General features: G+C 38.4%; 2 protein-coding genes across 2 annotated transcripts; both read left to right on the forward strand.

Annotated features, from left to right (window-relative positions):
* Positions 1-412: 412 nt before the first annotated feature.
* On the forward strand, positions 413-20,025 carry LOC144661073 (uncharacterized). The gene is made up of 21 exons (XM_078521779.1): positions 413-671; positions 1,881-2,001; positions 3,236-3,307; positions 5,226-5,297; positions 5,804-5,875; positions 6,320-6,391; positions 6,757-6,828; positions 7,743-7,814; positions 8,982-9,053; positions 11,547-11,618; positions 12,064-12,135; positions 12,500-12,571; positions 13,470-13,541; positions 14,769-14,840; positions 15,896-15,967; positions 16,281-16,352; positions 17,066-17,155; positions 17,683-17,760; positions 18,103-18,177; positions 18,878-18,930; positions 19,850-20,025. The coding sequence occupies exons 1-21, from the start codon at positions 413-415 to the stop codon at positions 20,023-20,025; spliced, it is 1,860 nt and encodes a 619-aa protein (XP_078377905.1).
* LOC144659964 (uncharacterized) lies at positions 18,286-25,149 on the forward strand. Its single transcript, XM_078520497.1, has 6 exons — positions 18,286-18,393; positions 18,878-19,080; positions 19,850-19,975; positions 21,194-22,753; positions 23,738-24,084; positions 24,775-25,149. The coding sequence occupies exons 4-6, from the start codon at positions 21,262-21,264 to the stop codon at positions 24,883-24,885; spliced, it is 1,950 nt and encodes a 649-aa protein (XP_078376623.1). The 5' UTR covers positions 18,286-18,393; positions 18,878-19,080; positions 19,850-19,975; positions 21,194-21,261; the 3' UTR covers positions 24,886-25,149.
* Positions 25,150-25,860: the final 711 nt, after the last annotated feature.

Below are 25,860 nucleotides of genomic sequence, written 5' to 3' on the forward strand. Positions count from 1 at the left end.
ACGGTTAAAATATCAGTAATGTACAATAGAAATATAAAAATAAATTTCTAAATACTGGTTTACATATTTGCCGGTGGAGTCCAATGCCGGAAAACCACCTATTAATGCCTCTCTTGAAACTATTTAAGGAACTCGCAGTTCTTAGTTCTTTGCTTCTTTAGCAAGATCATTCCATAGTGAGGCACCGCTGTAGCTAAAGCTTCGCTTTAGGTAGTCTGTTCTTGGTTTCGCTAAGGATAACTTTAGGGTGGCGTCACGTAGATTATAAGACGAAACTTTGATTGTTTTTTGATTGGTTTTATTGGATTACTGGACGGCTTGTGGTCTTTTTGTCTTTTGTGATTGGCCAGAGTGTTCTTAGACTTTGGTGTTGTTATTTTACGACGCTCAGTTGAAAACTGCTCTAATTAAAATGTTGCTGTGGTTTAATATAGTTTCACCCAAGGTTGAATTATCAGCGTCAGTTTTCCGAGTGTTACCAGGCTACAGATTATCATGTTCAGCCACTGGAACCCCTCCCATATACACAGCAATGATAAGGAACGCAACAGTACTGGTTAATACAACAAGAAACACTGCGACAATAACATTATACACAGAAGGAAACTACACTTGTGTGGCCACCAGCAAGTATGGAACTGACGTGAAAGAAGTCTCGGTCATTTTTACAGGTTAGAAAACATCATATTTATTAAAAACTAGCAACGGTATATTGCAATTCCATCGTTTTGATTGGTTAACGGGCAATTGTATATGAGCTCATATACCATTGACCACAAATATGGTAGCCAATAGGCGTCAACGAAAACAGACGAGGAGCTTAAATATTGCAATTCTTTGGGCGTTTTTAATAAAACAATTATTCCAATTGCGCTTGTTGGATATGACATCTTTAAAGCCAACTCGGCGCTACTCGCTCGTTGGCTATCTTCCATCTCATATCCAACGCGCGCACGTGGAATCCACGCACGAATATTTCACCAGTAAATTGTCAGCGAGCATAGCCGAAAAGCTGTATCACACTACATAAAAAACTCAGAATCTGATTGGCTCTTCCACTGTTTTCTATTGTCTCTATTCGCTGATAGAACACGATCGTGCTACCCTTTTAATGGTTAATTTCTCTTGAATTTTTTGGTTTAAAACTACAATCCTTTAGAGTTTGTACAAAAACAATAAGACTACTCGCCCTCGATCGCTTTCTATAAGTGATAGTCAACTCGACTGCGCCTCGTTGACTATTTGCTCTTCGAAAACTCGAGCTTGTAGTCGGGAGTGTCACGCAATCATGCTGTATTCCACTTTTTCCGGAGTTCTTAGCAAGTGGGGCCGAGCATGATCCTTTGCGACCTTACTGCTTGGCGTGATTGCCTGCATAAAGCACTTTTCGCCCCTCCCTTCTCCCCTTACTTTTAGTTTTATCGTTTTTTAGCTCGGTTTTATTGAGGGGTTTTATTCACCGTTAATAAAAGAAATAAAGATTAGAATAGCTTAGATTACATTACACCTTCCTCACATAAATCTAAATTTAATTACATACTCTAAGCCACATCCACTTCTATTGGTAAGAAAAATCACAAAAACTCTTTCTGATATCATTTTGCCTGTTAACTAAAATCAGTCACAGATCTTAGTTTTGCATCATTTTAGGGGGAGCAGAAATATTTCTATTCGCTTTATGCTAAAAAAAAAAAAAGCAGGATAAACTCCGGCCCGATGCGCCACTAGGCTCAACGCAGACTTTAGGGAGCTTAGTCTCTGATCGACTGAGGGTTAACTAGATCCGACTAGACTAGAAATTCAGTCCTAACGTTTTCTTTACTCATTGCGATATCAGTCCTTGAAATTTATACTTGTACACTTTTCTTGTTGACGTTTAGATTGTGAACTGAACTGTTTTTATAAATACCTGCGTTGGTATTGGGACAATACGCTTTCTTGCCGAAATGTAACATCATCTGGAGACATCGAGAAATGTGCATCAGGGAACACAGAAAGAATGTAAGCAAATGTGTGATAAAGCTCGATTTCCGCCGCTCTCTCGAGTCCAGTCTTTGCTCCTCCTCCTCTTTTTGGGGAGGAGCGCGGGCTCATTTCCCGAACACGGGTGGTAATTGAGCCTAATGTGTGACAAAAATATTAAGATTGAATAATCAACAAGGAAGTCGAGTAATATTTATTTTAGTTGGACAAAAATCAAGTACCAGAATACAACAACAACAAACTTTTCACCCTTAATAATTAATTCCTCCACCGTTAATAATTTAAATCCTAATGCGTTATTTCCCATCCTTAATGAACGGTGAAGATGTAAGTAATTATCCGAAATAACATCAACAATTTCTTGTCAGAGTCTGAGAAAATGAATTTCAAAGTTTACAAGCTATAGGCAAAAGCTTACGTATAAGGTGTAATTAATTTTGGTAAATAGTTTTGTCCAATAACTACCCGAGGTCCTGGAACCCCAGTTGTTCAAAGGGTGGATAACACTATCCACCGGATAAATCACTATCCAGTGGATAGCGTAGTATGTTCTGTCGACACTTATCCATCCGGTGATTGGCGTTATCCACCCTTTGAACAAGCATGTCGGACCGGGTTTTGTTTTTATTAAATGGTTGATCGGGTGAAAGTGATGGGGGTGGTGAGGGTGGGAGGCCTGGGAGTAGATATGAGTGAAATTCTTTCTGAGCTAGTTAACGTGAAAAATTTAAATTGTCATAAAAAATAAGAAATAAAAATCCATAACGAAAGGATGCTTAAAACATTGGTGATTGTTTACCTAGATTATTTTAGTGTGACAGCTAGTCGTTTGGATGTTGCCATAGCAACAATGTTTTGACAGTAAGATCTACGCAAAATTTGAAATTTGTTCAGTTTAATTCGCCTTTGCAATCTTTCAGTGTGATAGTCGTAAAGGCCCGCTTCTTCTCATAATTCTTAAACTTTTTTGGAAAAGTTTCATTCTATTAACGAACTTGAGGTCCAGTATGACATCATGGAAGAATAACTAAAGATCTGACACAAGATAAGAGAAGGGGTTTTCATGATTCAAAGGTGAAATCGTCAGTTCCAAAATCTCAAAATTGAACATGCAAAATATACAGGGTAATTTGTCACCCAAAACAGTCATAGCTGATATGAGAAATGCATCGTTGTGTTCATATTTTGTGACAACAATGAAAATGAACAGTGTTTGTTGATTGGTTCTTTTAGAAAGTGTGTTTGCTTTCAGGAAGGTGCATTCAAGCAACTTGTCAGATCTTTCTGTTGGAACGTTTCTAAAACTCACAAATCTACAGATGCTGTAAGTCGTGTTGATTTTATTATTTGTTATTTATGTTATTTGTAACGTGTGGGCTAATTTTACTTGTTATTCCAAAGGTAAATTAAATTCTAGTCCAGTCCCTGAGCCCTCCTTTGCTCGCCACAATTCACGTAATATGACGAAAAGGAAACAGTTTAGGGAATGGGCTAAAGTTGAAGTCAATGAGTTAAAGCGATTTTCGATTGAATGTCGTAAAACCAAAACCAAAGTTATCACTCTGGCCAATCACAGATGTTACATAAAAACCAGTAAACCAAATCAAAACTTGAAGCGAATAAATGTAGCTGACCTGATGCGCGGGAAAACGTGTGCAAGCAAGTCACGATTGGTTTTGGTTTTACTTCTGATTGGATGGTGAGTGGTGCGTGTTTTTTTAACCAATCATTGAGCGTAGCGATGCAAAACCAAAGGAAATGCGAATTACTTTCGATACTCAAGTGAAAACCGCTCTAAATTGACTGAGTTTTATTCAATTAATATTGTTGATCTTGCTCAATGTGTGTTGATGCGACCGATATGGCTGTGCAATTTTATAAAAGCATTACCTGGGTCTGGCTGGAAAGTTTATTTTTGATGGAAATGAAATTCGCCTTCACCAATGCTGTTTACGGAATTAACGTTTTGAGCATCGTTGTCAGTGGTAAACAGTGAGGTTTTTGCTCCTTTGAATCTCAAAGTTTCCCGAGAATACTTGAAACGAAATCGAGAGAGACATCGATACTGGATGGAATGAAACTCTCTGTTCCCATGCGACCAGTTACTCATTACGTATCGGAAATATGAAAACAGTGGGGAACATGCAAGTCCTCAGTTTTAGTTTTTCTTTCCGATAACTTAAAGGCACAGTGTGTCTCTCTCCACCGCAGAGGCCTCTTTCGTGTTTCGTACGGGCTGGGAAATGGGGAGAGGTGAAAAGTAAGCGCGCGGTGCCTGGAGAGAATCGAAACGAATTCTTCCCGTCGTCCCCAGCAACTTCCCCTATTTTTCATTTTTCGTGTTTTTCGCCTTCCCCCACTGAAGGAGCCTCTGCGGAGGAAAGAGTGCACAGTGTCTAGGCTGATATATCGCATTCTTTTAAATATGGCCTGTAGCTTGCTATCAGAAACCTTGCTTGTAATTATCTTGAAATAGAAAGAAAAAAACAACAAAAGTGGTGAAAGCAAAGAAATATCAACTTAAAAATAATGATTAAAGGAATTTTGATTTTTGACATCCTGTCACAATTGCAAGATCAAATCCAACGAACTGCAATCCACTTCCATCCTTGTAATCCTGTAGTTCTTCCCCATAATACTTGTTCCATTTTGTTCTAAAGAATCTCTTTATGTTATGTAATGCTGCAGAGCGGAGCCCCATAACCATAGAAAATCCACAGAAATAGGAAAACCACGAACTTGAGTTTTCATGGTCATCACGGCTAGCGACACGGCTCGCGGGCGCGTACGTACGTACGTCGCCCACTTCAGAAAATAGATTATCCCAACCTCTTTGATACTGAGCAAACACGTTATGGTCAATTAACAGCTGTCAATACAAGGTGTCCGCTGACCAGTATCATTTGACCATATCACAGGCTCAGGTGTATATCTCATCTAGGTCATGTGTTTTTTAAAGTTGGCCGCTGACCGGAAAATGGTTTTTCTATTGGATCGCGGGCTTAAGTTTTTTTTTATGTCCACGGTAAGTGAATTCAGATATATAAATGAAGGGCAAAGTAAATTACCGTGGAGCTCCGGTTTTAGTCTTGGCTTAATCTATTTTATATATTTGGTGCTATTTGCCAATACAATATGTAAATTAGAAAAGAGAACATTAATAATCATTCGGGAGACTTCAATTAAAGGAGGTTTTCGTTGTCTATTATTAAGTTTCATTTATTTTATGTCATCTACCTCAGGGAGTTGTCTTCAAACTCTATTTCGTTTCTACCTCGTGGAATATTTTCCAACCTCATAAAAATAGAACGCCTGTAAGTTAAGATTACCGCAACAAACACACAACTGACAGCTAATAGCTGACATGTTAGTACTTAAAGACACTTTGTAACATTAAACAGGCCACAAGTACAGTCGAACATTTTTTAATACATAAGTCCGCCAAAGGAATAGGGAAGAGCGTCTTTTTAAGGGTCGAGGTGTCCGTATTACAGAGGTAATATATAATTCTTGGTCTCTTTCACCCTGAGTCAACTGCAAGGGACAAGAAAGGGTGCCCGTATTATGGAAGTACCCGTATTACAAAAGTAGAATTTATCTAAAGTTTGGTCTGTTTCGGACCGAGTCCTGAGCTGCCCGCAATAGCTATAATATATAGGTGTCCGTAAGGAGAGGTTCGACTATAGTTTTTTTCAGGGTTTACGACTGTTATGTTCATACCCCGATAAAGAAAGTTTAATATTATAATAGTATTTACTGAACTAGAATAATATAATTCAACTGGAATTCTAATGCAACTGCTATTTTCCTTTTTACACAGGGATTTGTCTTCAAACAATATTACTGTTCTACCTGACAGAGTGTTTACCAATCTTACAAATTTGAGACATCTGTAAGCAAAACCACAACCTTACATACATTTATTGGTAAACAACCTTTGAAAAAATAATGTAATCTTTTTCAATGTAAAAAGTTGTTAGTTGTTATTCAGCTTACTTTATTATGTTTTTTCATAGAGATTTGTCTTCAAACGCTATCACATTTCTACCTGACAGAGCTCTAGCCTATACGATAAATTTGGAAACATTGTAAGTGTAACGAGGGACGCTTTATTGCAACTCATAACAGGGACAGATCCAGAGTTTTTCTTTGAAAGGGGTGCACCACTAAGTAATGGCGCGACTGTTTTTTTCTCTTTTTGCAGATCATCAGTTGGATTAGGTATTCTCGGAGGGGGGGGGGGGGGGGGGTGCGCACCACCTGAACCCACCGCCTAGATCCTCCTCTGCACAACATAACATAAATTTAGAACATAATGCATTATGTATTTTCACAGAGATTTGTCTTCAAACGCACTCACATTTCTACCTGACAGAGTGTTTGCCTATCTGACAAATTTGAGCTATCTGTAAGTAAAATGAGGCATACTACACTGGAAACCTTGCACGAGTTCATTTTTATTAAGAAACAGAAAGGCGAGACGGCGACCCCTTGTACTTTCCAGGATTAAATCACGAATTGTACTCGAAGTCGTGCAATATTTCCTTTACTTTATTTTTTTCAACAGGGTGATCTGATAAAAAAATGTTTAAAATCACATTTAATTCGATCGTTTTCATTCGTTCTCGTTTTCATTGTAATTCGTATACAGTCTGTCAGCCGTTAGATCCACCAATATAAGTCAAATTCCAATTACCTTTTGTTAATTGATTGACAGGTTTCTGCATAGTAATAGGATAACGTCCATGTATTATGTATTTTATTTTGTATTAGAGATTTGTCTTCAAACGCAATCACATTTCTACCTGACAGAGTGTTTGCCTATCTGACAAATTTGAGATATCTGTAAGTAAAAAGAAGAGTACTACACTAGAATCCTTGCAAGAGTTCATTTCCATTAAGAAAAAGATGAAATAAGATAATAATTGAATCTATATATCATTTCACTCGTATAAATATTAAAAAGGGTTATGTATGTATGATCAGTATGATCAGCCTTGTTTGCAGATGTTTGTTATTTCATTTAATTGCTGATCAGATCTCTCAGTAAATCCTACGAATAGCAGCATTATTGTTTGCGGTCCCTTGCAGTTTTAGTCTTACTTTTACGTACTTTTGGACCGTAGATCTTTTAGATCTGATATGCTGTGCTTTTCTTTAGCATGGTTTTGTCCCTGCGCTTAAATGTGCCAACCACATTTAAGTTATTTTGCTTGCGAGACTCCATCGTGACACTTTGAATCTCTTGTCCCCCGAAACACGTGATGTGGCAACGCGTGATTCGGGGGACAAGTGAGTTCAAAGTACGGAACTTGATGCAGTGTACGGGTTATTGGGCAATTTATCTGCATTCGCTCTCTGAGTTGGGGTCATTCAGATTTGCTACACCGAATTGGTTTATGACGCAATAGTCACTGCTCTAGGCGGTGAATATAGCATCTCAAGGTTTGGCTACTAAGCCGTGCCACGTTTGCCATCCAGGCCAGTGAACATGGCGGCATTTGCTGAATGAAAATTTCTCTCATTTAAAAGAAATCACTCCAAGTCCTAGATATTAAAAACATTGGGCATTTTTAAAATTAACTACCAACTACCTTTTGGATCAGTATATCGCTCCGATTTTCCGAGAAACAGCATCATTTCAATATTTGCCCCTGGCAGGCAACGTGGAATTTGTATTATAATATGAAAACCATCATGGCAATATATAAGCTGATAAACTATTATTGTTTCTTTTGTTATTTTATGTGTTTTCACAGAGATTTGTCTTCGAACGCTATCACATTTATTGCTGACACAGCGTTTGTTAATCTTACAAATTTAAGAGTTCTGTATGTATGGGTCTACTTTGTTTACAGCCAACCCCACATAATTTATTGTAAAAAACAACAACAAATATAACGTGATTATTTCATCTAAAATGTTGTTTCTTATTATTTGACATTTCACTGTCACAGATATTTGTCTTCAAACGCAATTCAATTTATATCTGACGGAGTTTTTGCGGAAATGATAAATTTGGAAAACCTGTAAGTGGAACATCCTAGCTTTACTGCAATTTACATAGCCTGTGTTTCAAAAATTCGAAAAAGAAGCAATATGAAAACATAAAAATTGTGACATCTTATCGTCTTCTTTTTTTGTATAGAGCGCTTTTCACTTGAGTGTCGAAAGTTAATTGCGTTTGCTTTGGTTTTGCATTGCTTCGCTTAGTGATTGGCTTAAAAATCTCGCGCCACTTTCTCAGCCAATCAGAACTAAAACCAAAACCAATCGTGACTCGCTGGCGCACGTTTTCCCGCGCTTCGAATCGGCTTCATGTATTTGCTTCGAGTTTTGATTGGTTCACTGGATTGTCTGTGTCCTTTGTGATTGGCCAGAGTAATTACTTTGGTTTTGGTTTTACGACACTCAATTGAAAACTGCTCTATTTGTCTTCAAACGCAATTGTAGCTTTACCTGACGGACTGTTTGCCAATCTAGAAATATTGCGGACTCTGTAGGTGAAATGAACAAGTGTCGAGGGCCTGAATGTGGGTTCAAAAATCTCGGTTTTTAGTTAAACGTTCACCCCATTGGATGTTGCCATAGCAACAATGTTTTGACAGTAAGATCTACGCAAAATTTGAAATTTGTTCAGTTTAATTCGCCTTTGCAATCTTTCAGTGTGATAGTCGTAAAGGCCCGCTTCTTCTCATAATTCTTAAACTTTTTTGGAAAAGTTTCATTCTATTAACGAACTTGAGGTCCAGTATGACATCATGGAAGAATAACTAAAGATCTGACACAAGATAAGAGAAGGGGTTTTCATGATTCAAAGGTGAAATCGTCAGTTCCAAAATCTCAAAATTGAACATGCAAAATATACAGGGTAATTTGTCACCCAAAACAGTCATAGCTGATATGAAAAATGCATCGTTGTGTTCATATTTTGTGACAACAATGAAAATGAACAGTGTTTGTTGATTGGTTCTTTTAGAAAGTGTATTTGCTTTCAGGAAGGTGCATTCAAGCAACTTGTCAGATCTTTCTGTTGGAACGTTTCTAAAACTCACAAATCTACAGATGCTGTAAGTCGTATTGATTTTATTATTTGTTATTTATGTTATTTGTAACGTGTGGGCTAATTTTACTTGTTATTCCAAAGGTAAATTAAATTCTAGTCCAGTCCCTGAGCCCTCCTTTGCTCGCCACAATTCACGTAATATGACGAAAAGGAAACAGTTTAGGGAATGGGCTAAAGTTGAAGTCAATGAGTTAAAGCGATTTTCGATTGAATGTCGTAAAACCAAAACCAAAGTTATCACTCTGGCCAATCACAGATGTTACATAAAAACCAGTAAACCAAATCAAAACTTGAAGCGAATAAATGTAGCTGACCTGATGCGCGGGAAAACGTGTGCAAGCAAGTCACGATTGGTTTTGGTTTTACTTCTGATTGGATGGTGAGTGGTGCGTGTTTTTTTAACCAATCATTGAGCGTAGCGATGCAAAACCAAAGGAAATGCGAATTACTTTCGATACTCAAGTGAAAACCGCTCTAAATTGACTGAGTTTTATTCAATTAATATTGTTGATCTTGCTCAATGTGTGTTGATGCGACCGATATGGCTGTGCAATTTTATAAAAGCATTACCTGGGTCTGGCTGGAAAGTTTATTTTTGATGGAAATGAAATTCGCCTTCACCAATGCTGTTTACGGAATTAACCTTTTGAGCATCGTTGTCAGTGGTAAACAGTGAGGTTTTTGCTCCTTTGAATCTCAAAGTTTCCCGAGAATACTTGAAACGAAATCGAGAGAGACATCGATACTGGATGGAATGAAACTCTCTGTTCCCATGCGACCAGTTACTCATTACGTATCGGAAATATGAAAACAGTGGGGAACATGCAAGTCCTCAGTTTTAGTTTTTCTTTCCGATAACTTAAAGCCACAGTGTCTCTCTCCACCGCAGAGGCCTCTTTCGTGTTTCGTACGGGCTGGGAAATGGGGAGAGGTGAAAAGTAAGCGCGCGGTGCCTGGAGAGAATCGAAACGAATTCTTCCCGTCGTCCCCAGCAACTTCCCCTATTTTTCATTTTTCGTGTTTTTCGCCTTCCCCCACTGAAGGAGCCTCTGCGGAGGAAAGAGTGCACAGTGTCTAGGCTGATATATCGCATTCTTTTAAATATGGCCTGTAGCTTGCTATCAGAAACCTTGCTTGTAATTATCTTGAAATAGAAAGAAAAAAACGACAAAAGTGGTGAAAGCAAAGAAATGTCAACTTAAAAATAATGATTAAAGGAATTTTGATTTTTGACATCCTGTCACAATTGCAAGATCAAATCCAACGAACTGCAATCCACTTCCATCCTTGTAATCCTGTAGTTCTTCCCCATAATACTTGTTCCATTTTGTTCTAAAGAATCTCTTTATGTTATGTAATGCTGCAGAGCGGAGCCCCATAACCATAGAAAATCCACAGAAATAGGAAAACCACGAACTTGAGTTTTCATGGTCATCACGGCTAGCGACACGGCTCGCGGGCGCGTACGTACGTACGTCGCCCACTTCAGAAAATAGATTATCCCAACCTCTTTGATACTGAGCAAACACGTTATGGTCAATTGACAGCTGTCAATACAAGGTGTCCGCTGACCAGTATCATTTGACCATATCACAGGCTCAGGTGTATATCTCATCTAGGTCATGTGTTTTTTAAAGTTGGCCGCTGACCGGAAAATGGTTTTTCTATTGGATCGCGGGCTTAAGTTTTTTTTATGTCCATGGTAAGTGAATTCAGATATATAAATGAAGGGCAAAGTAAATTACCGTGGAGCTCCGGTTTTAGTCTTGGCTTAATCTATTTAATATATTTGGTGCTATTTGCCAATACAATATGTAAATTAGAAAAGAGAACATTAATAATCATTCGGGAGACTTCAATTAAAGGAGGTTTTCGTTGTCTATTATTAAGTTTCATTTATTTTATGTCATCTACCTCAGGGAATTGTCTTCAAACTCTATTTCGTTTCTACCTCGTGGAATATTTTCCAACCTCATAAAAATAGAACGCCTGTAAGTTAAGATTACCGCAACAAACACACAACTGACAGCTAATAGCTGACATGTTAGTACTTAAAGACACTTTGTAACATTAAACAGGCCACAAGTACAGTCGAACATTTTTTAATACATAAGTCCGCCAAAGGAATAGGGAAGAGCGTCTTTTTAAGGGTCGAGGTGTCCGTATTACAGAGGTAATATATAATTCTTGGTCTCTTTCACCCTGAGTCAACTGCAAGGGACAAGAAAGGGTGTCCGTATTATGGAAGTACCCGTATTACAAAAGTAGAATTTATCTAAAGTTTGGTCTGTTTCGGACCGAGTCCTGAGCTGCCCGCAATAGCTATAATATATAGGTGTCCGTAAGGAGAGGTTCGACTATAGTTTTTTTCAGGGTTTACGACTGTTATGTTCATACCCCGATAAAGAAAGTGTAATAATATAATAGTATTTACTGAACTAGAATAATATAATTCAACTGGAATTCTAATGCAACTGCTATTTGCCTTTTTACACAGGGATTTGTCTTCAAACAATATTATTGTTCTACCTGACAGAGTGTTTACCAATCTTACAAATTTGAGACATCTGTAAGCAAAACCACAACCTTACATACATTTATTGGTAAACAACCTTTGAAAAAATAATGTAATCTTTTTCAATGTAAAAAGTTGTTAGTTGCTATTCAGCTTACTTTATTATTTTTTTTCATAGAGATTTGTCTTCAAACGCTATCACATTTCTACCTGACAGAGCTCTAGCCTATACGATAAATTTGAAAACATTGTAAGTGTAACGAGGGACGCTTTATTGCAACTCATAACAGGGACAGATCCAGAGTTTTTCTTTGAAAGGGGTGCACCACTAAGTAATGGCGCGACTGTTTTTTTTCTCTTTTTGCAGATCATTAGTTGGATTAGGTATTCTCGGAGGGGGGGGGGGGGGGGGGTGCGCACCACCTGAACCCACCGCCTAGATCCTCCTCTGCACAACATAACATAAATTTAGAACATAATGCATTATGTATTTTCACAGAGATTTGTCTTCAAACGCACTCACATTTCTACCTGACAGAGTGTTTGCCTATCTGACAAATTTGAGCTATCTGTAAGTAAAATGAGGCATACTACACTGGAAACCTTGCACGAGTTCATTTTTATTAAGAAACAGAAAGGCGAGACGGCGACCCCTTGTACTTTCCAGGATTAAATCACGAATTGTACTCGAAGTCGTGCAATATTTCCTTTACTTTATTTTTTTCAACAGGGTGATCTGATAAAAAATGTTTAAAAACACATTTAATTTGATCGTTTTCATTCGTTCTCGTTTTCATTGTAATTCGTATACAGTCTGTCAGCCGTTAGATCCACCAATATAAGTCAAATTCCAATTACCTTTTGTTAATTGATTGACAGGTTTCTGCATAGTAATAGGATAACGTCCATGTATTATGTATTTTATTATGTATTAGAGATTTATCTTCAAACGCACTCACATTTCTACCTGACAGAGTGTTTGCCTATCTGACAAATTTGAGATATCTGTAAGTAAAAAGAAGAGTACTACACTAGAATCCTTGCAAGAGTTCATTTCCATTAAGAAAAAGATTAAATAAGATAATAATTGAATCTATATATCATTTCACTCGTATAAATATTAAAAAGGGTTATGTATGTATGATCAGTATGATCAGCCTTGTTTGCAGATGTTTGTTATTTCATTTAATTGCTGATCAGATCTCTCAGTAAATCCTACGAATAGCAGCATTATTGTTTGCGGTCCCTTGCAGTTTTAGTCTTACTTTTACGTACTTTTGGACCGTAGATCTGATATGCTGTGCTTTTCTTTAGCATGGTTTTGTCCCTGCGCTTAAATGTGCCAACCAGTTATTTTGCTTGCGAGACTCCATCGTGACACTTTGAATCTCTTGTCCCCCGAAACACGTGATGTGGCAACGCGTGATTCGGGGGACAAGTGAGTTCAAAGTACGGAACTTGATGCAGTGTACGGGTTATTGGGCAATTTATCTGCATTCGCTCTCTGAACTGGGGTCATTCAGATTTGCTACACCGAATTGGTTTATGACGCAATAGTCACTGCTCTAGGCGGTGAATATAGCATCTCAAGGTTTGGCTACTAAGCCGTGCCACGTTTGCCATCCAGGCCAGTGAACATGGCGGCATTTGCTGAATGAAAATTTCTCTCATTTAAAAGAAATCACTCCAAGTCCTAGATATTAAAAACATTGGGCATTTTTAAAATTAACTACCAACTACCTTTTGGATCAGTATATCGCTCCGATTTTCCGAGAAACAGCATCATTTCAATATTTGCCCCTGGCAGGCAACGTGGAATTTGTATTATAATATGAAAACCATCATGGCAATATATAAGCTGATAAACTATTATTGTTTCTTTTGTTATTTTATGTGTTTTCACAGAGATTTGTCTTCGAACGCTATCACATTTATTGCTGACACAGCGTTTGTTAATCTTACAAATTTAAGAGTTCTGTATGTATGGGTCTACTTTGTTTACAGCCAACCCCACATAATTTATTGTAAAAAACAACAACAAATATAACGTGATTATTTCATCTAAAATGTTGTTTCTTATTATTTGACATTTCACTGTCACAGATATTTGTCTTCAAACGCAATTCAATTTATATCTGACGGAGTTTTTGCGGAAATGATAAATTTGGAAAACCTGTAAGTGGAACATCCTAGCTTTACTGCAATTTACATAGCCTGTGTTTCAAAAATTCGAAAAAGAAGCAATATGAAAACATAAAAATTGTGACATCTTATCGTCTTCTTTTTTTGTATAGAGCGCTTTTCACTTGAGTGTCGAAAGTTAATTGCGTTTGCTTTGGTTTTGCATTGCTTCGCTTAGTGATTGGCTTAAAAATCTCGCGCCACTTTCTCAGCCAATCAGAACTAAAACCAAAACCAATCGTGACTCGCTGGCGCACGTTTTCCCGCGCTTCGAATCGGCTTCATGTATTTGCTTCGAGTTTTGATTGGTTCACTGGATTGTCTGTGTCCTTTGTGATTGGCCAGAGTAATTACTTTGGTTTTGGTTTTACGACACTCAATTGAAAACTGCTCTATTTGTCTTCAAACGCAATTGTAGCTTTACCTGACGGACTGTTTGCCAATCTAGAAATATTGCGGACTCTGTAGGTGAAATGAACAAGTGTCGAGGGCCTGAATGTGGGTTCAAAAATCTCGGTTTTTAGTTAAACGTTCACCCCATTTTTCAGATATCATTTAATTTTGCAGCTGATCTTAGTTATCAGTCAAATAACTTATCGTTTGTCAGAACACAATTTGAACAATTCTTAGCTATTAGTAAAACTCCATTTAGACCTCCATTGACTTTTCCTGTACATGCGTAGATTAGTTGCATGGGAAAAAAAACATGTTGATGTAATAATTCGATCGAAAATTGTCAAATTGAAAAGTTGATCAAAAAGTTGTAAGCTAGTATTATTTCCCTTACTGCAGTGTCTTTTTTTACACAGAGAATTGTCTTCAAACGCCATAACATTTCTACCTGACAGAATTTTTGCCAATTTGTTCACTTTGCACGACTTGTAAGTGAAACGAGGCACGCTCTACTAAAAACGTGTATGGGTTTGGACTCATGAAAAAAAGAAAAATAATGAAATATTTTAATCTCAAAAGTTGTTGTTTTGTTTATTTTCAGTTCACTGATTGTATTTTGTATTGTTACAGAGATTTGTCTTCAAACGCTATAACATTTCTTCCCGACAAACTGATTGCTAACCTGAAACATTTGGGCACGTTGTGAGTGAAGCCAAGAACCTTTTAGAACAAACTTCCATGAAAGAAATGAAAAGGATGAAAAACAAACCTTATAAAATATTTTAAACTAAACGCTTTTGAAATATAATCATTCCACTTATTGCATCATTGTCGGTGTTGGTGATTTTTGAATGTCACAATAACTGACATCTTTGTTCGCGTCAAAAACGCCACAAAAATATCAGGTTTGAGTAAAAACTCATTGGTGTCTTTTTGGAAATACGTGAAACTGACTGGTTCTTCAGTTGTTTTTTATTCGCTGCTAGAAAACAAACGAGCAAGCGTCGCTTTTAAAAGGAACAATTATTCTTGATTTTCGGCTTAAAAGTACATAAAATTGAACGTTTTGGACTGCAATTTCTTTGAGTTTACACTACAACATTTAGACTACTCGCCTTCGTTTTCTATGAGTGACAGTCACCTCGGGTGTGCCTCGTTGACTATTCGCTTACAGAAAACTCGGGCTCGTAATCTAGTTGTTAAATAAGAACTGATAGAAAGAAGTGTTGAATGAAAATTTTAGCTTTGTATAACAGTTTGCACAACTGCGTTATTACGAATATAATTGTGAAAAAATTAAAGAGTTCAGTAGCCGCCATGTTTGTGTACCTCTGTGGGGCACCAATATGGCGGCCATCAAGATGTACATTAAACAACGATAGATTCTACCATCCATATCATTCGCTTTCACTTAAAAGGCAAAAATTCTTTATCTCAGACAAAGACCCGTTCAAAAGCTTACGCCATTGTAATCAATAGGGCCCTGATGAATGAACAATAAAACGAAAACACTAAAATTAAAATCACTCCATTACATTACATCTACGTTTGTCTAAATGGTGTTTTTTTTTTCATGTGTGAAATATATATGTCGAAAAATTCCTAGAAGCTAAGGATAAACATGTAAGATTTAAAAACCACCAATATTCTGTAGTCGTATAACGTTATGTTTGTAAGTGTGCAATAATATAGTAAAAACTATCGAAAATGAATGAATTGCTCACCTCGTTATTTATTTAGTATCTTTTCTATAATAGGGATGTTTCTCACAACGAAATTCAATACTTGCCAAAAGATTTCTTTTGTTGTTTGCCCTTTTTCAAGTTTCTGTAAGTATATTCTGTAATTATGTAGCAAGTTGTAGCATCTCAGAGTAAATACCATTCACAAAACTGCAAAATGAACTTTAAGTTGGTTTTGGTATCCCCCATCCCTAGCTTGTACTTTCCAGGGTTAAATCACGAATTATACTCGAAGTCGTGCAATTTCCTTTACTTTATTTTTTCACAGGGTTATCTGATAAGAAACTCTTCTTTATAAAAAACGTTATATAAAAAAAAAACATTTTATTTGATCGTTTTCATTCGTTCTCGTTTTCATTGTAATTCATATGCCAATTACCATTTGGTAATTGATTGACAGGTTTCTGCATAGTAATAGGATAACGTCTATATCAAATGAGACCTTTGCAAGGACCACCGGTCTTATTTATCTGTACGTATAATAAAGAATGAGTGTCACGAGTTTGTCTTTTATTCATTCTGAGAAACAAAGGCGGATTCAGGAATTTTTAATAGGAGGGTCCAAACTTGAATTGTAAAATAGTTTGAAACTGTTTTGCAGCATATAACGTCTGTTCTTCCTCGCGGTTACATATGGAAAAAGAATGCATTCGAGCCTAGTGGCCCATCAGGCCGAAGTTTATCCCGGTTTCCAAAAGAGGAAGCAACTAGGATTATTTCTACTCCCCTTGGATGGGATGCTGGCTATCGCAGGGTTACCCCCAGCATTAATTCGTTTGTTCCCATTTATACACTTGGGTGAAGAGAGGCACCGTGAGAGTCAAATGTCTTGCCTAAAAACACAACGCAGTGGTCCCGGCCAGGGCTCGAACCCGGACCACTCGATCCGGAGTCTAGCGCACAAACCAGGTCTCCACTCGTTGGTGAAGATGTCGGCACGTGTAACCGACATACCCTTCACCACACAGGTTACACTGAAAATTATACACTACGCATTGTTGATTCACAAAGGGCAGGCTTATCTTCCCTCAGTTTGATTTCGTCCTTGTTCTTGCGACTTGTGTACACGGGACTGATCTTCAGGCTGAGGTCTCCAAGTTGTCTGCGCACTGAGTTTGCAAATTTTGTTCAAAGTAAAAGTATTTTACGTTTTCTCAACACGCCATGTTTTCTACAAATTCTTAGATTTCTGAATGGAAACCAATTAGAGAAGATTCCATATAGAGCCCTTTTTAATGTCAATCCAATGGCTAGCATGTGGTGGCCTCATATACTGTGAGTATTAAAGCTCAGTATGCCATTGGGTGAAAAGGTGACTTGCTTCATTTTTTTAGTCTATGAGATCAGGGAATGGATATCAAATCGGACGCGATATATTGCCTGAAACCCATCATTCCTACATCCGAGTTTGTACCACGTGATGTATTGTCCAATAAGTGTGCAACGGAATTAATCGGTGGGGTTATAATTAACAATTATGCACTACTTTCACCGACACTAAGGTGAATAATGTTTTCAGAATATATCACACAAGCTGAATAAAATAGCGGCCAAAACATTTCTTTCGGTATCCGAAGCAAAACGCGCTGCCATTTTGTTTCTCTTCAGCTGTCTCTTCGGCTGCTCGGAGGTGAATAGTACTTTGCCAATCACCTCCGAGCTAACCAACCAGAGCTCGCGAGAAGTACTATTCACTTGTGTTGTATAATTTTGTGTCACTTAAATGACAGAGAATATTGTATCAAATGGTCAGTGAATTCCATGTCCTGATGTTTACATTATTTTTGCTCTTATCGTTTAAGAATGTTCTCGGACAATCCTATAAAGACAATCGAACCAGAGGCATTTAGATGGGGCAGTTATGGTTCGGGAATGGAAGTGTAAGATACATTTTTGTAAACCTTTTGTATTAATATAACTGAAAATACTGGAACCAGTATTGCGATCGGTATTGGACATTTATGAAATAAAACGGTTCTTAAGCCGATCTGGTTTTTTGGAAACTACATTTTCGGTGACTTTCCTGTTCACCTTCATCAGAGTTCAATAGTTCGTTTGTGCTACTTGAGGTTAAAATACGGTATAAATATACAGCAAAGACAGACATTATCACTTAAACCAAAGTTTATTTTCTCATGTTTTGACATTTAGAAGCCTTGCTCAAGGCCATAAATACCAATTTCAACCTAATAACTTGTCTCTTTGTTATATCTTTACAACAGATATCTGCTGCGGACGAAACTCAAGATATTGAGCCTGGATTCCTTCTTTGGCCACAGTTTTTATGATTCTCGAATGTGACGTATTTTTCTGTTATAGAAATGCTGAAAAACACTGCACTGATAAATATAGACGAAATATCTTCTTGATAACAGTACTATGATTTATTAATAACGGTTCTACTGATTTATGCCGTCAATATTCTATTGTTTTTTCAGGCTTATAAAAAACAGGACAATTGCAAAAGTGATGTATGTCACAGCCCCTCAAAGGACAAATGTCACGATACATCTGTAAATATATCCGTCCGTCAAATGAAGTCAGTGAGCTTCTGTCAATAAACTTGCGTGTTTTAACAAGACACACCTTCATTCCAAAAACGATCGATACCTTGCAGGTTTTTTCCCGGTCCCAATAAGAGTAATATGTAACCAATTAGATTGTCTCAATTCTATGACGTACATGTTTGTTGATACTTTATGAAAATTGAAATCTTTAACATGAAAATTGTGCCAAAATGGCAAATAAGATAAACCGCGCAACATTAAAAAAAAAAATGGAATTCAGCCTAATAAATTCGAAATATATATGTTACATAGCTGAGGTTGGTTACATCAACCTTTCAAATATTTTAAAGTACTCTCATAAAACATATATCTTCTTGAAATATATCTTCTAAAATACATATCTTATTCGGCAACAGAGGTTATTCACACAAAAATAAGCGTGGGCAGTTATTGGGATCATTTTGTTAAAGCCTTTATTGTTATTTTGCAGAAATCCTATCAATTCCATGGCAGAAGCTATTCACGTTCCCGAATTCGTTGAAAGTGCAGCCCTTATTTCTGCTCTGCTAGCTTCGGGCTTCAGATCGATACCCAACATTTATCCATTTTTTACTACCTTTTGACCATGCCCCGTGGGCACATTTTCCAATTCATCTGACAGAGGAGTTGATAAATGCACAACGTGTCCCCCAGGTACGTTTTAAATAATAGATAAACAAATATAAATAATGAATGGGAATTTGCAGTGGCATTTCCACAGAGTGGTTCTTCATCCACTGTTCCTTGATCGAATTGGGAATTAAAAGTGTTGGTTTTTGTAGACGATAAAAAACTGTAGAGTCAGGGGAAAACCTCGAAGCGAGGAAGTGAACCAAAAACTAACTCAAACCACATATTACGCCGAACACGGGTCACATTAGTGGAAGGCGAACACCACTGCGCCACCACTCCCCCCCTTTTTATGTTCTTTGCATCTTGCATAGATGACATAAGAATTATTAGTACGTCGTATAGTGTGATCGTCCCGGTGAGAGTAGTTCTGTGAAGGACTGTTGTTGGTGACTGACATTTCGACAACCTGAGCGGAAGTCATCTTCGAAGTCAAGTGAAATGTTGTCGTCAGTCGTTGGTGTTATAAGTCTGGACCGTTTAGTTTAGCACAGTTTAGCCGTGGCGTTATTGGCTGTAAGACTCGTGTAAAGTTTGTCAACAGTAATTGGTCACTTTCGATCCATCTATTGTTAGTCAAATTAAGTCGTTTCCTTCCATCTATTGTAAGTCAATTTAAGTCGTTACATGATTATCTTCTTTAACATGGAAGCACTTGCTTAGCTAATACAGTCTTGGTGCATGTACCAGTCACATCAGCTTATTCCCTGGCATGGCACAGTAATATGTTATCGTGGTTACCAATTTTTGGTATATTGCGTAATCACGTAGTCCATAATGATTCTCTTTTCAGGAGGATTTTACTCTGATGATATCGGTTACGTGGCCAAAAGCTGCAAGAAATGTCCTAATGGATCATTTGTTGCATTTGACAAAGCACCAGGAACACGAAAGCAAGATTGCAAGTCCTGCCCTGAAGGTAACAGTAAGAGTTTTTATGTGATAGTTATGAAACTTTGCTTTAAATAAAGGATTATACTTTCTTGTTAAATACAATTCCTTTCCTTATCACATAAGATGGCGTGACTATAGTATGCGTTATATTACATTAGGTGTTAAATTCCTGCCATACTTTCCTGTATTAAGCTTAAATGTTGTTTGAAAATTCATAAATTGTAAAGACGTTCAGTGGGCACACTGAGTTAGATAAGAGGTAAACGCCAACAAATTTAAGACACCACATGAAGATTATCCAGTATTATCGGGAATGAACTTAGTTTATCTTTCCATTTCTACTGAGGAATCCGAAAACTGAATTTGAAACAAAACGGCAAATTGAGCCAATGGGTTCATGAGAATGAGAATCAAAATCGACTTTTGTCGACCTGAAGGGCTCAAGTTTGTGCCATGTATATTTTTATTTGTTTAATCCTCAAAAACCATTCATCCAATTAAAAGAAAACCTGGTGACCAATAATTTCTTCTAAATTACGACTAATATCTCAGAGAATTCGCAGAAACCTGGCTGCCAGGTTATCGCTTGAACTCGGGCGTAGCCCGAGTTCAAGCCTAGCCAGCAACTTTAACTCGAGGGAGCTTAACGTCAACCATGGTATGGGGACCTTGCCCAGGCACTGGGCTATCTGCTGGTGTCCAGCTGGCGGGTAGCCGTCAAAAGCTGGGGGGAGGGGAGGGTGTCATTTTTGACCGCTTGGCCTAGCTTGGTTCCGGCCCCTTTGAGCAATTTTGTGTGAACTTGGAATGCACCTGTGTAGTCTGTGAATATTTTGAATGACACCGGTGCAGGCTTCCCTGTGTAGAAGGCACCCGGCCGGTTTTGCAGCTGCCAGCTGAGCTCCTGGGGTGACAACCTTCTAGCCTGGGGGGAGGGCTGGGAACTTGTACTAGCCCCGGGCTGTTTTGGGCCTTGGGCGCCAGGTTCTTGGAAAATCGAACATATATATTTAGTGGGAGAAAATTGGCCTAGGTCTTGACGATACGTATTGAGCACATGGAAGACTGTACAGAAAAGAGCAATAGAATCCTCACCCAGTTCAATACATAGAGAATGCTTTAGACTGAGCTCTCTGTTTTTTTCTTTTTGTTTTTTGTTTTTGCCTCATGGGCCTTTTTAGATAGAGACTAGAAATAGACGTGTAATAAATATAAAGTAAAGGCAATTTTAAATGCTCCACAGGAACAGAAACGGAGGTCTTCGCTGGATTCCGTGCTTGCAAATGTTTGGAAGGATTTTATCGAACCCATATGTTTGAAAAATGTCAGAAATGTGTACGGGGACTGAAATGCATAGATGACTACGTTTCTTTGAAATCTGGCTATTGGTGGGAATGGCGCAACCAGACACGTAAAGATCGCTATAGACATTTCATCGCAAATCTCCTGAGGTCTTCACCAGCATTAGATGATTCTAGCGTAAAATACCCGTTTCCGATACCAACGCCTTACAAGTGTCCAAGAGAAGAGTCTTGCAAAGGTGGGTTAGATTCTCCATGTGAGACTGGATACGAAGGCCCACTTTGTGCAGTGTGCAGTTCAGGATACTATAAACAATTGCAAGCATGCAATCAATGTCCATCAAAGAGGTGGATTGTGGGGCAGTTGTCGATCGTTGTGGCCGCTGTGCTGATAATCGGTGCCGCTTTGACGTCGATGAACAAAAGGCAAAATAAAAGAGGGAAAAACCGACCTCTGATAGACATGTTTTTATCCAAAATGAAAATCGTAATTGGCTTTTATCAGGTCACTTATGGTTTACTGCAAACATTCTCCTATATAAAGTGGCCAGGATCCTTAGAGGCTATCGGCAAATATTCAGAAATACTTCAGATGGATGTACTTCAGATAGCACCCATTAACTGCCTTTTCTCGAAATTTCGCGTGGATGCCTTTGGGAATTTGCTTGCGATGATGTCAATAAATGCTACGCTCATTGGCTCTTCTGTTATTGCTTACGCAGTGCAAAAGGTTATAATCTTTCGAAGTCAAGGCGTGCAGAACGAGGACAAAACAAGTAAAATCTCACGGACAAAAGAGATTGTGTTGAGGAATTTGTTTTTCTTCTTGTACGTTACTTACCTGGGCACGTGCGTCAAGACAGCCAATGTTCTTCCACTTGCTTGCCAGACACTTTGCCAAGACAAAAAGGAAAATTATTGTGACAATTACATGAAAGCAGATTACAGCATACAGTGCCAAGGTACAAAGTACAATCATTGGCTCATCCTGGCATACGTTTCTGCCGCTTATATCGTTGCCCTCCCGACCTTTTCGTTCATCGCCCTTTGGAGACAAAGAAGAGAATTACTAGTAGCGGCAGACGCCAACGCGTTTCAGACTGCAGGTTTTGGCATGGCAATGATCTTAGGGTTGCGTTTTCTCTTTGAAAACTACAACCACCTTTCGTGGTATTGGGAGTTAGTTGAAATGTCTCGTAAAGTAATCCTTACATCTGGTCTGATTCTTGTGGGCCAAGAGAGCAGGTCCTACATTGGCTTGACATGGGCCATCGCTGGGATGTACGGAGTACTCTTCTCCTGGATCAAGCCTATAAAAGACGTCACTGAGAACAGATTAATGACAGTGTCCCTTGCCGTTACTGTTGTCAACTTGGGTGTTGGAGCCGTGAGTAGAATTCCTGCAGAGAACATATCAGCCTCCGTCGACAAGTACACGGATGCGGTCTTATTCAAAATACTGATATTTGGAGCAAATACTTCGGTGATTGGCTTACTTCTTGGTAAGATAACAGTGTTACAGAACTTGAATTGGCTTCTTTTGACTGCCTCGTCCCCAGTCGCTCGCGATCGCTGGGGGAAATGCTAGTTAATTATTGAGGAAAGCGGGGCGAAGGGAGACGCGCTTCGCGCTCGCTCCCAATCCTCCTACTCGCGCTACGCGCTCGCTCAAAATCCTCTCTCTCCATCGGCCTTGGAAAAGCCTGTGGAGGAGGCAGTTCTTTTGATATATAAAAATTCAGCTTGGTAGTGAGGCCTAGAGGACACAAACAAAAGGCGTGTTTATTCATTTCTTTTGTTTGTGTCCTCTAGGCCTTGTTATCAAGCTGAACTTTAATAAATCAAAAGTAGTCTATTAAATAGCATTAAATTGAAGAATTAAAGCGAAGCTTTTCAAAGCTAACCCGGTCGGAAAGTTGTGGGTAGAGGGATGGGGAAGAATAGCTGAAGTTGATCCTTATAAGTTAACTTATAAGTAAACTTATAAGTTTCCGTGCTACATAGCGTCAAGGAATATTGTTTCTCCCCTTGCAATTAGAAGGAGAGCTTAATATCATGTCGCAGGCTACTTCCCAATATTTTTTTAAGGTTTCCCCGCCAACTATTACTCTTTATCTAATGGCAAACCCGGGCAGAGAAAGATCCGTTGTAAGCAGACAGTTTGAAGAAAGAAAGATTGATCAAGAGCACAAATTTTTGATTCTCCAAATTATAGAATGATTGTAGGCGATTTCTCTTGATTCGTGTCAGATCTTCTCTAATTTACATGCATCAAAAACGTTCACAGCAATTTTAATATTCAAAACAAAGTTCAACTGTTTCATGTTGAGTATGAATGTTCCAAACATATGTATCGAGAGCAATACATACCCTCGATCGGTCTAAACCCCAGGTGAAACACACCGAAATTTAAAAACTATTCTTTAAAAAACTCAGTATTCTTTGGGTTAATGATAAAATTAATGACACACTTTGCTTCATTTCAGCTCAATATATTGTGTTCCTATATCGCTACTTGAAGGATTGGCGAAAAAATCCACAGTGGTCTTTTTCGTGCTGTCTGGGTATGCTTCTTCCTCTGAACGACTTGCATGGCGAAATGCACTGCTTAGTGGAAGCAAGCGTTCATAAGACCCAGCTGCAAACCGGGCACATGAATAATCCCAACGGACTGTCTGGTGGAGCTGTAGATCTCACGCATGGAAGAGATCAGCAAGTTGGTGTAAAGACAATAAAGCAACAGGATGAAAACTGCAAAGATTCCGAACAAAGCGACACAAGACTTCATCAAGGGACACAAACAGAGCTGTGCTCGATTCCGAGTGAAACTACTGTAAGTGCATTAGCTTGCATTGCCCAAACAAGTCTTCAGTGTAAATTTTTTATATTGAGGACGCTCGCTAATAGAACACCCGTTTGTGTTATTCACGATGACATGATTTCACCCTGAAGCATTCGGTTTTTTTTTTTACAAAATGTGATAACTAAGATTCTCAAGCTCATTAATAATTCATCAAGTTAATACAAAGAAAATCATAACCGTAAAGAAGGTTAGGATACCTGGTCTTAATTAACATAGATTTTTTACGATTTTATTTCTCCCTTTACCCCGAAATTTCTGTTTCGTTCGAGAAGATATATCAAGGACTGGAGACAGTGTTTCATCGGCCATCCAAACACCTCGAATTCCGTCAAAATACTCCGCTGCGCATCGTATTTTCATCCCTCTTTTCGGTGTTTGGATTTCCCGATGAAACACTGTCGCTCGTGTTTGATATATTACTCGACTCTTAAGACTATGAAACATCTATGTAGAAGTGCTCACAACTGGCGATAGGTCTACAAAGCGAACAACACAGGAAATTTAAAAAAAAGTTTCTTTTTTGTATTTCTAAGTTTGTAGACTCTTCAGTTCATTTAAAAATCAGGCTTCAAATTTTGTTTTATAAAATGTAATTTGTTATCCCTTGAAGTGTCATATTTATAATAATGTAAGATCATGTCAATTTTTGTTTTTTATCAGGTCGCAGCACTCCACTCCATTTCAGCGGCCACGGATCGTTGTACCAACAAGAGTAAAAGTAATAGCACTGGAAATAGAGCCGGGAAAGAAGTAACCATGTGCCGGCTTTGAGACGCGCCCTTTGTCAAAGAAACGCGAATCAGCACAGTATAGAAAACTAAAAATACCAAATAGTTATTGTAAGAAAACACAGTATTTGAACTAGTGATCGGTATTTCTTGGAAACTTTGCTGTTTTCTTTTCGGAACCCTAGTACACTAGTAAATGCTATTTCTGAGTACAGAGGAAAAACAGTTCTAGAAGAGAATCTAAAACTTTTTTTGGTAGAACGAATATACAAGTTGTTTTAGTTGTAGTTTAAGACCCAGTATGGGAGGCGCGGTGGCCTAATGGTTAGCGCGCTCGGCTCCAAGTCGAACGGCCCGGGTTCGAGACCTGGCCGGGGCGCTGCGTTGTGTTCTTGGGCAAGACACTTTACTCTCACAGTGCCTCTCTCCACCCAGGTGTATAAATGGGTACCGGCGAACTTACTGTTGGGGGTAACCCTGCGATGGACTAGCATCCCATCCAGGGGGGAGTAGCAATACTCCTAGTCGCTTAATGCTACAGAAACCGGGATAAGCTCCGGCTGTATGGGCCACTTAGGCTCGGAAAAAGACATTAAGATCCAGTATTAGCTTAGTCGCTCAGTGGCACAGTTGTAGCTCAGTTGTAGTTAAAGGTTCTTGGAGCTCATTTAAACTTCGCCCACGGCGCGGGCTTAAATGAGTCTGAGTGGAGCCAAACGTTAACGTATTTGCGCCAACAACTCCATTCGTATATCATGGCTGGTTAATTTCATAAGAGTGTCCCTTGTTAATTATAACCGAAAAATATACATTTATCATATGTCACTACTTTTAAAATTTGTCTTACCTGAATATAATCGCGAACTTTCGCGCGCTACTTACGAAATTTGTTCTACCTTTGCTAAATGCTTTCACTTTGCTTCACATGATTATCATATAAGAAAAGCATGATCATGCTTTCCTTGACTTCTAGATTCTTTCCGACAAATACAACAGCTGTACATATATGTTTTAATTT

Source organism: Oculina patagonica, chromosome 7, assembly GCF_052425735.1.
Source record: "Oculina patagonica isolate OP01 chromosome 7, crgOcupat, whole genome shotgun sequence".
Lineage (NCBI taxonomy): Eukaryota > Metazoa > Cnidaria > Anthozoa > Scleractinia > Oculinidae > Oculina > Oculina patagonica.

Coding starts and splice junctions, on each gene's coding strand:
- LOC144659964 (XM_078520497.1), top strand. CDS start 21,262: ATGTTTGAAAAATGTCAGAAATGTGTACGGGGACTGAAATGCATAGAT. Junction 22,754..23,737: donor GGTGATTGGCTTACTTCTTG/GTAAGATAACAG, acceptor GCTTCATTTCAG/CTCAATATATTGTGTTCCTA. Junction 24,085..24,774: donor CGATTCCGAGTGAAACTACT/GTAAGTGCATTA, acceptor GTTTTTTATCAG/GTCGCAGCACTCCACTCCAT.
- LOC144661073 (XM_078521779.1), top strand. CDS start 413: ATGTTGCTGTGGTTTAATATAGTTTCACCCAAGGTTGAATTATCAGCG. Junction 5,298..5,803: donor CTCATAAAAATAGAACGCCT/GTAAGTTAAGAT, acceptor CTTTTTACACAG/GGATTTGTCTTCAAACAATA. Junction 12,136..12,499: donor CTGACAAATTTGAGCTATCT/GTAAGTAAAATG, acceptor ATTATGTATTAG/AGATTTATCTTCAAACGCAC.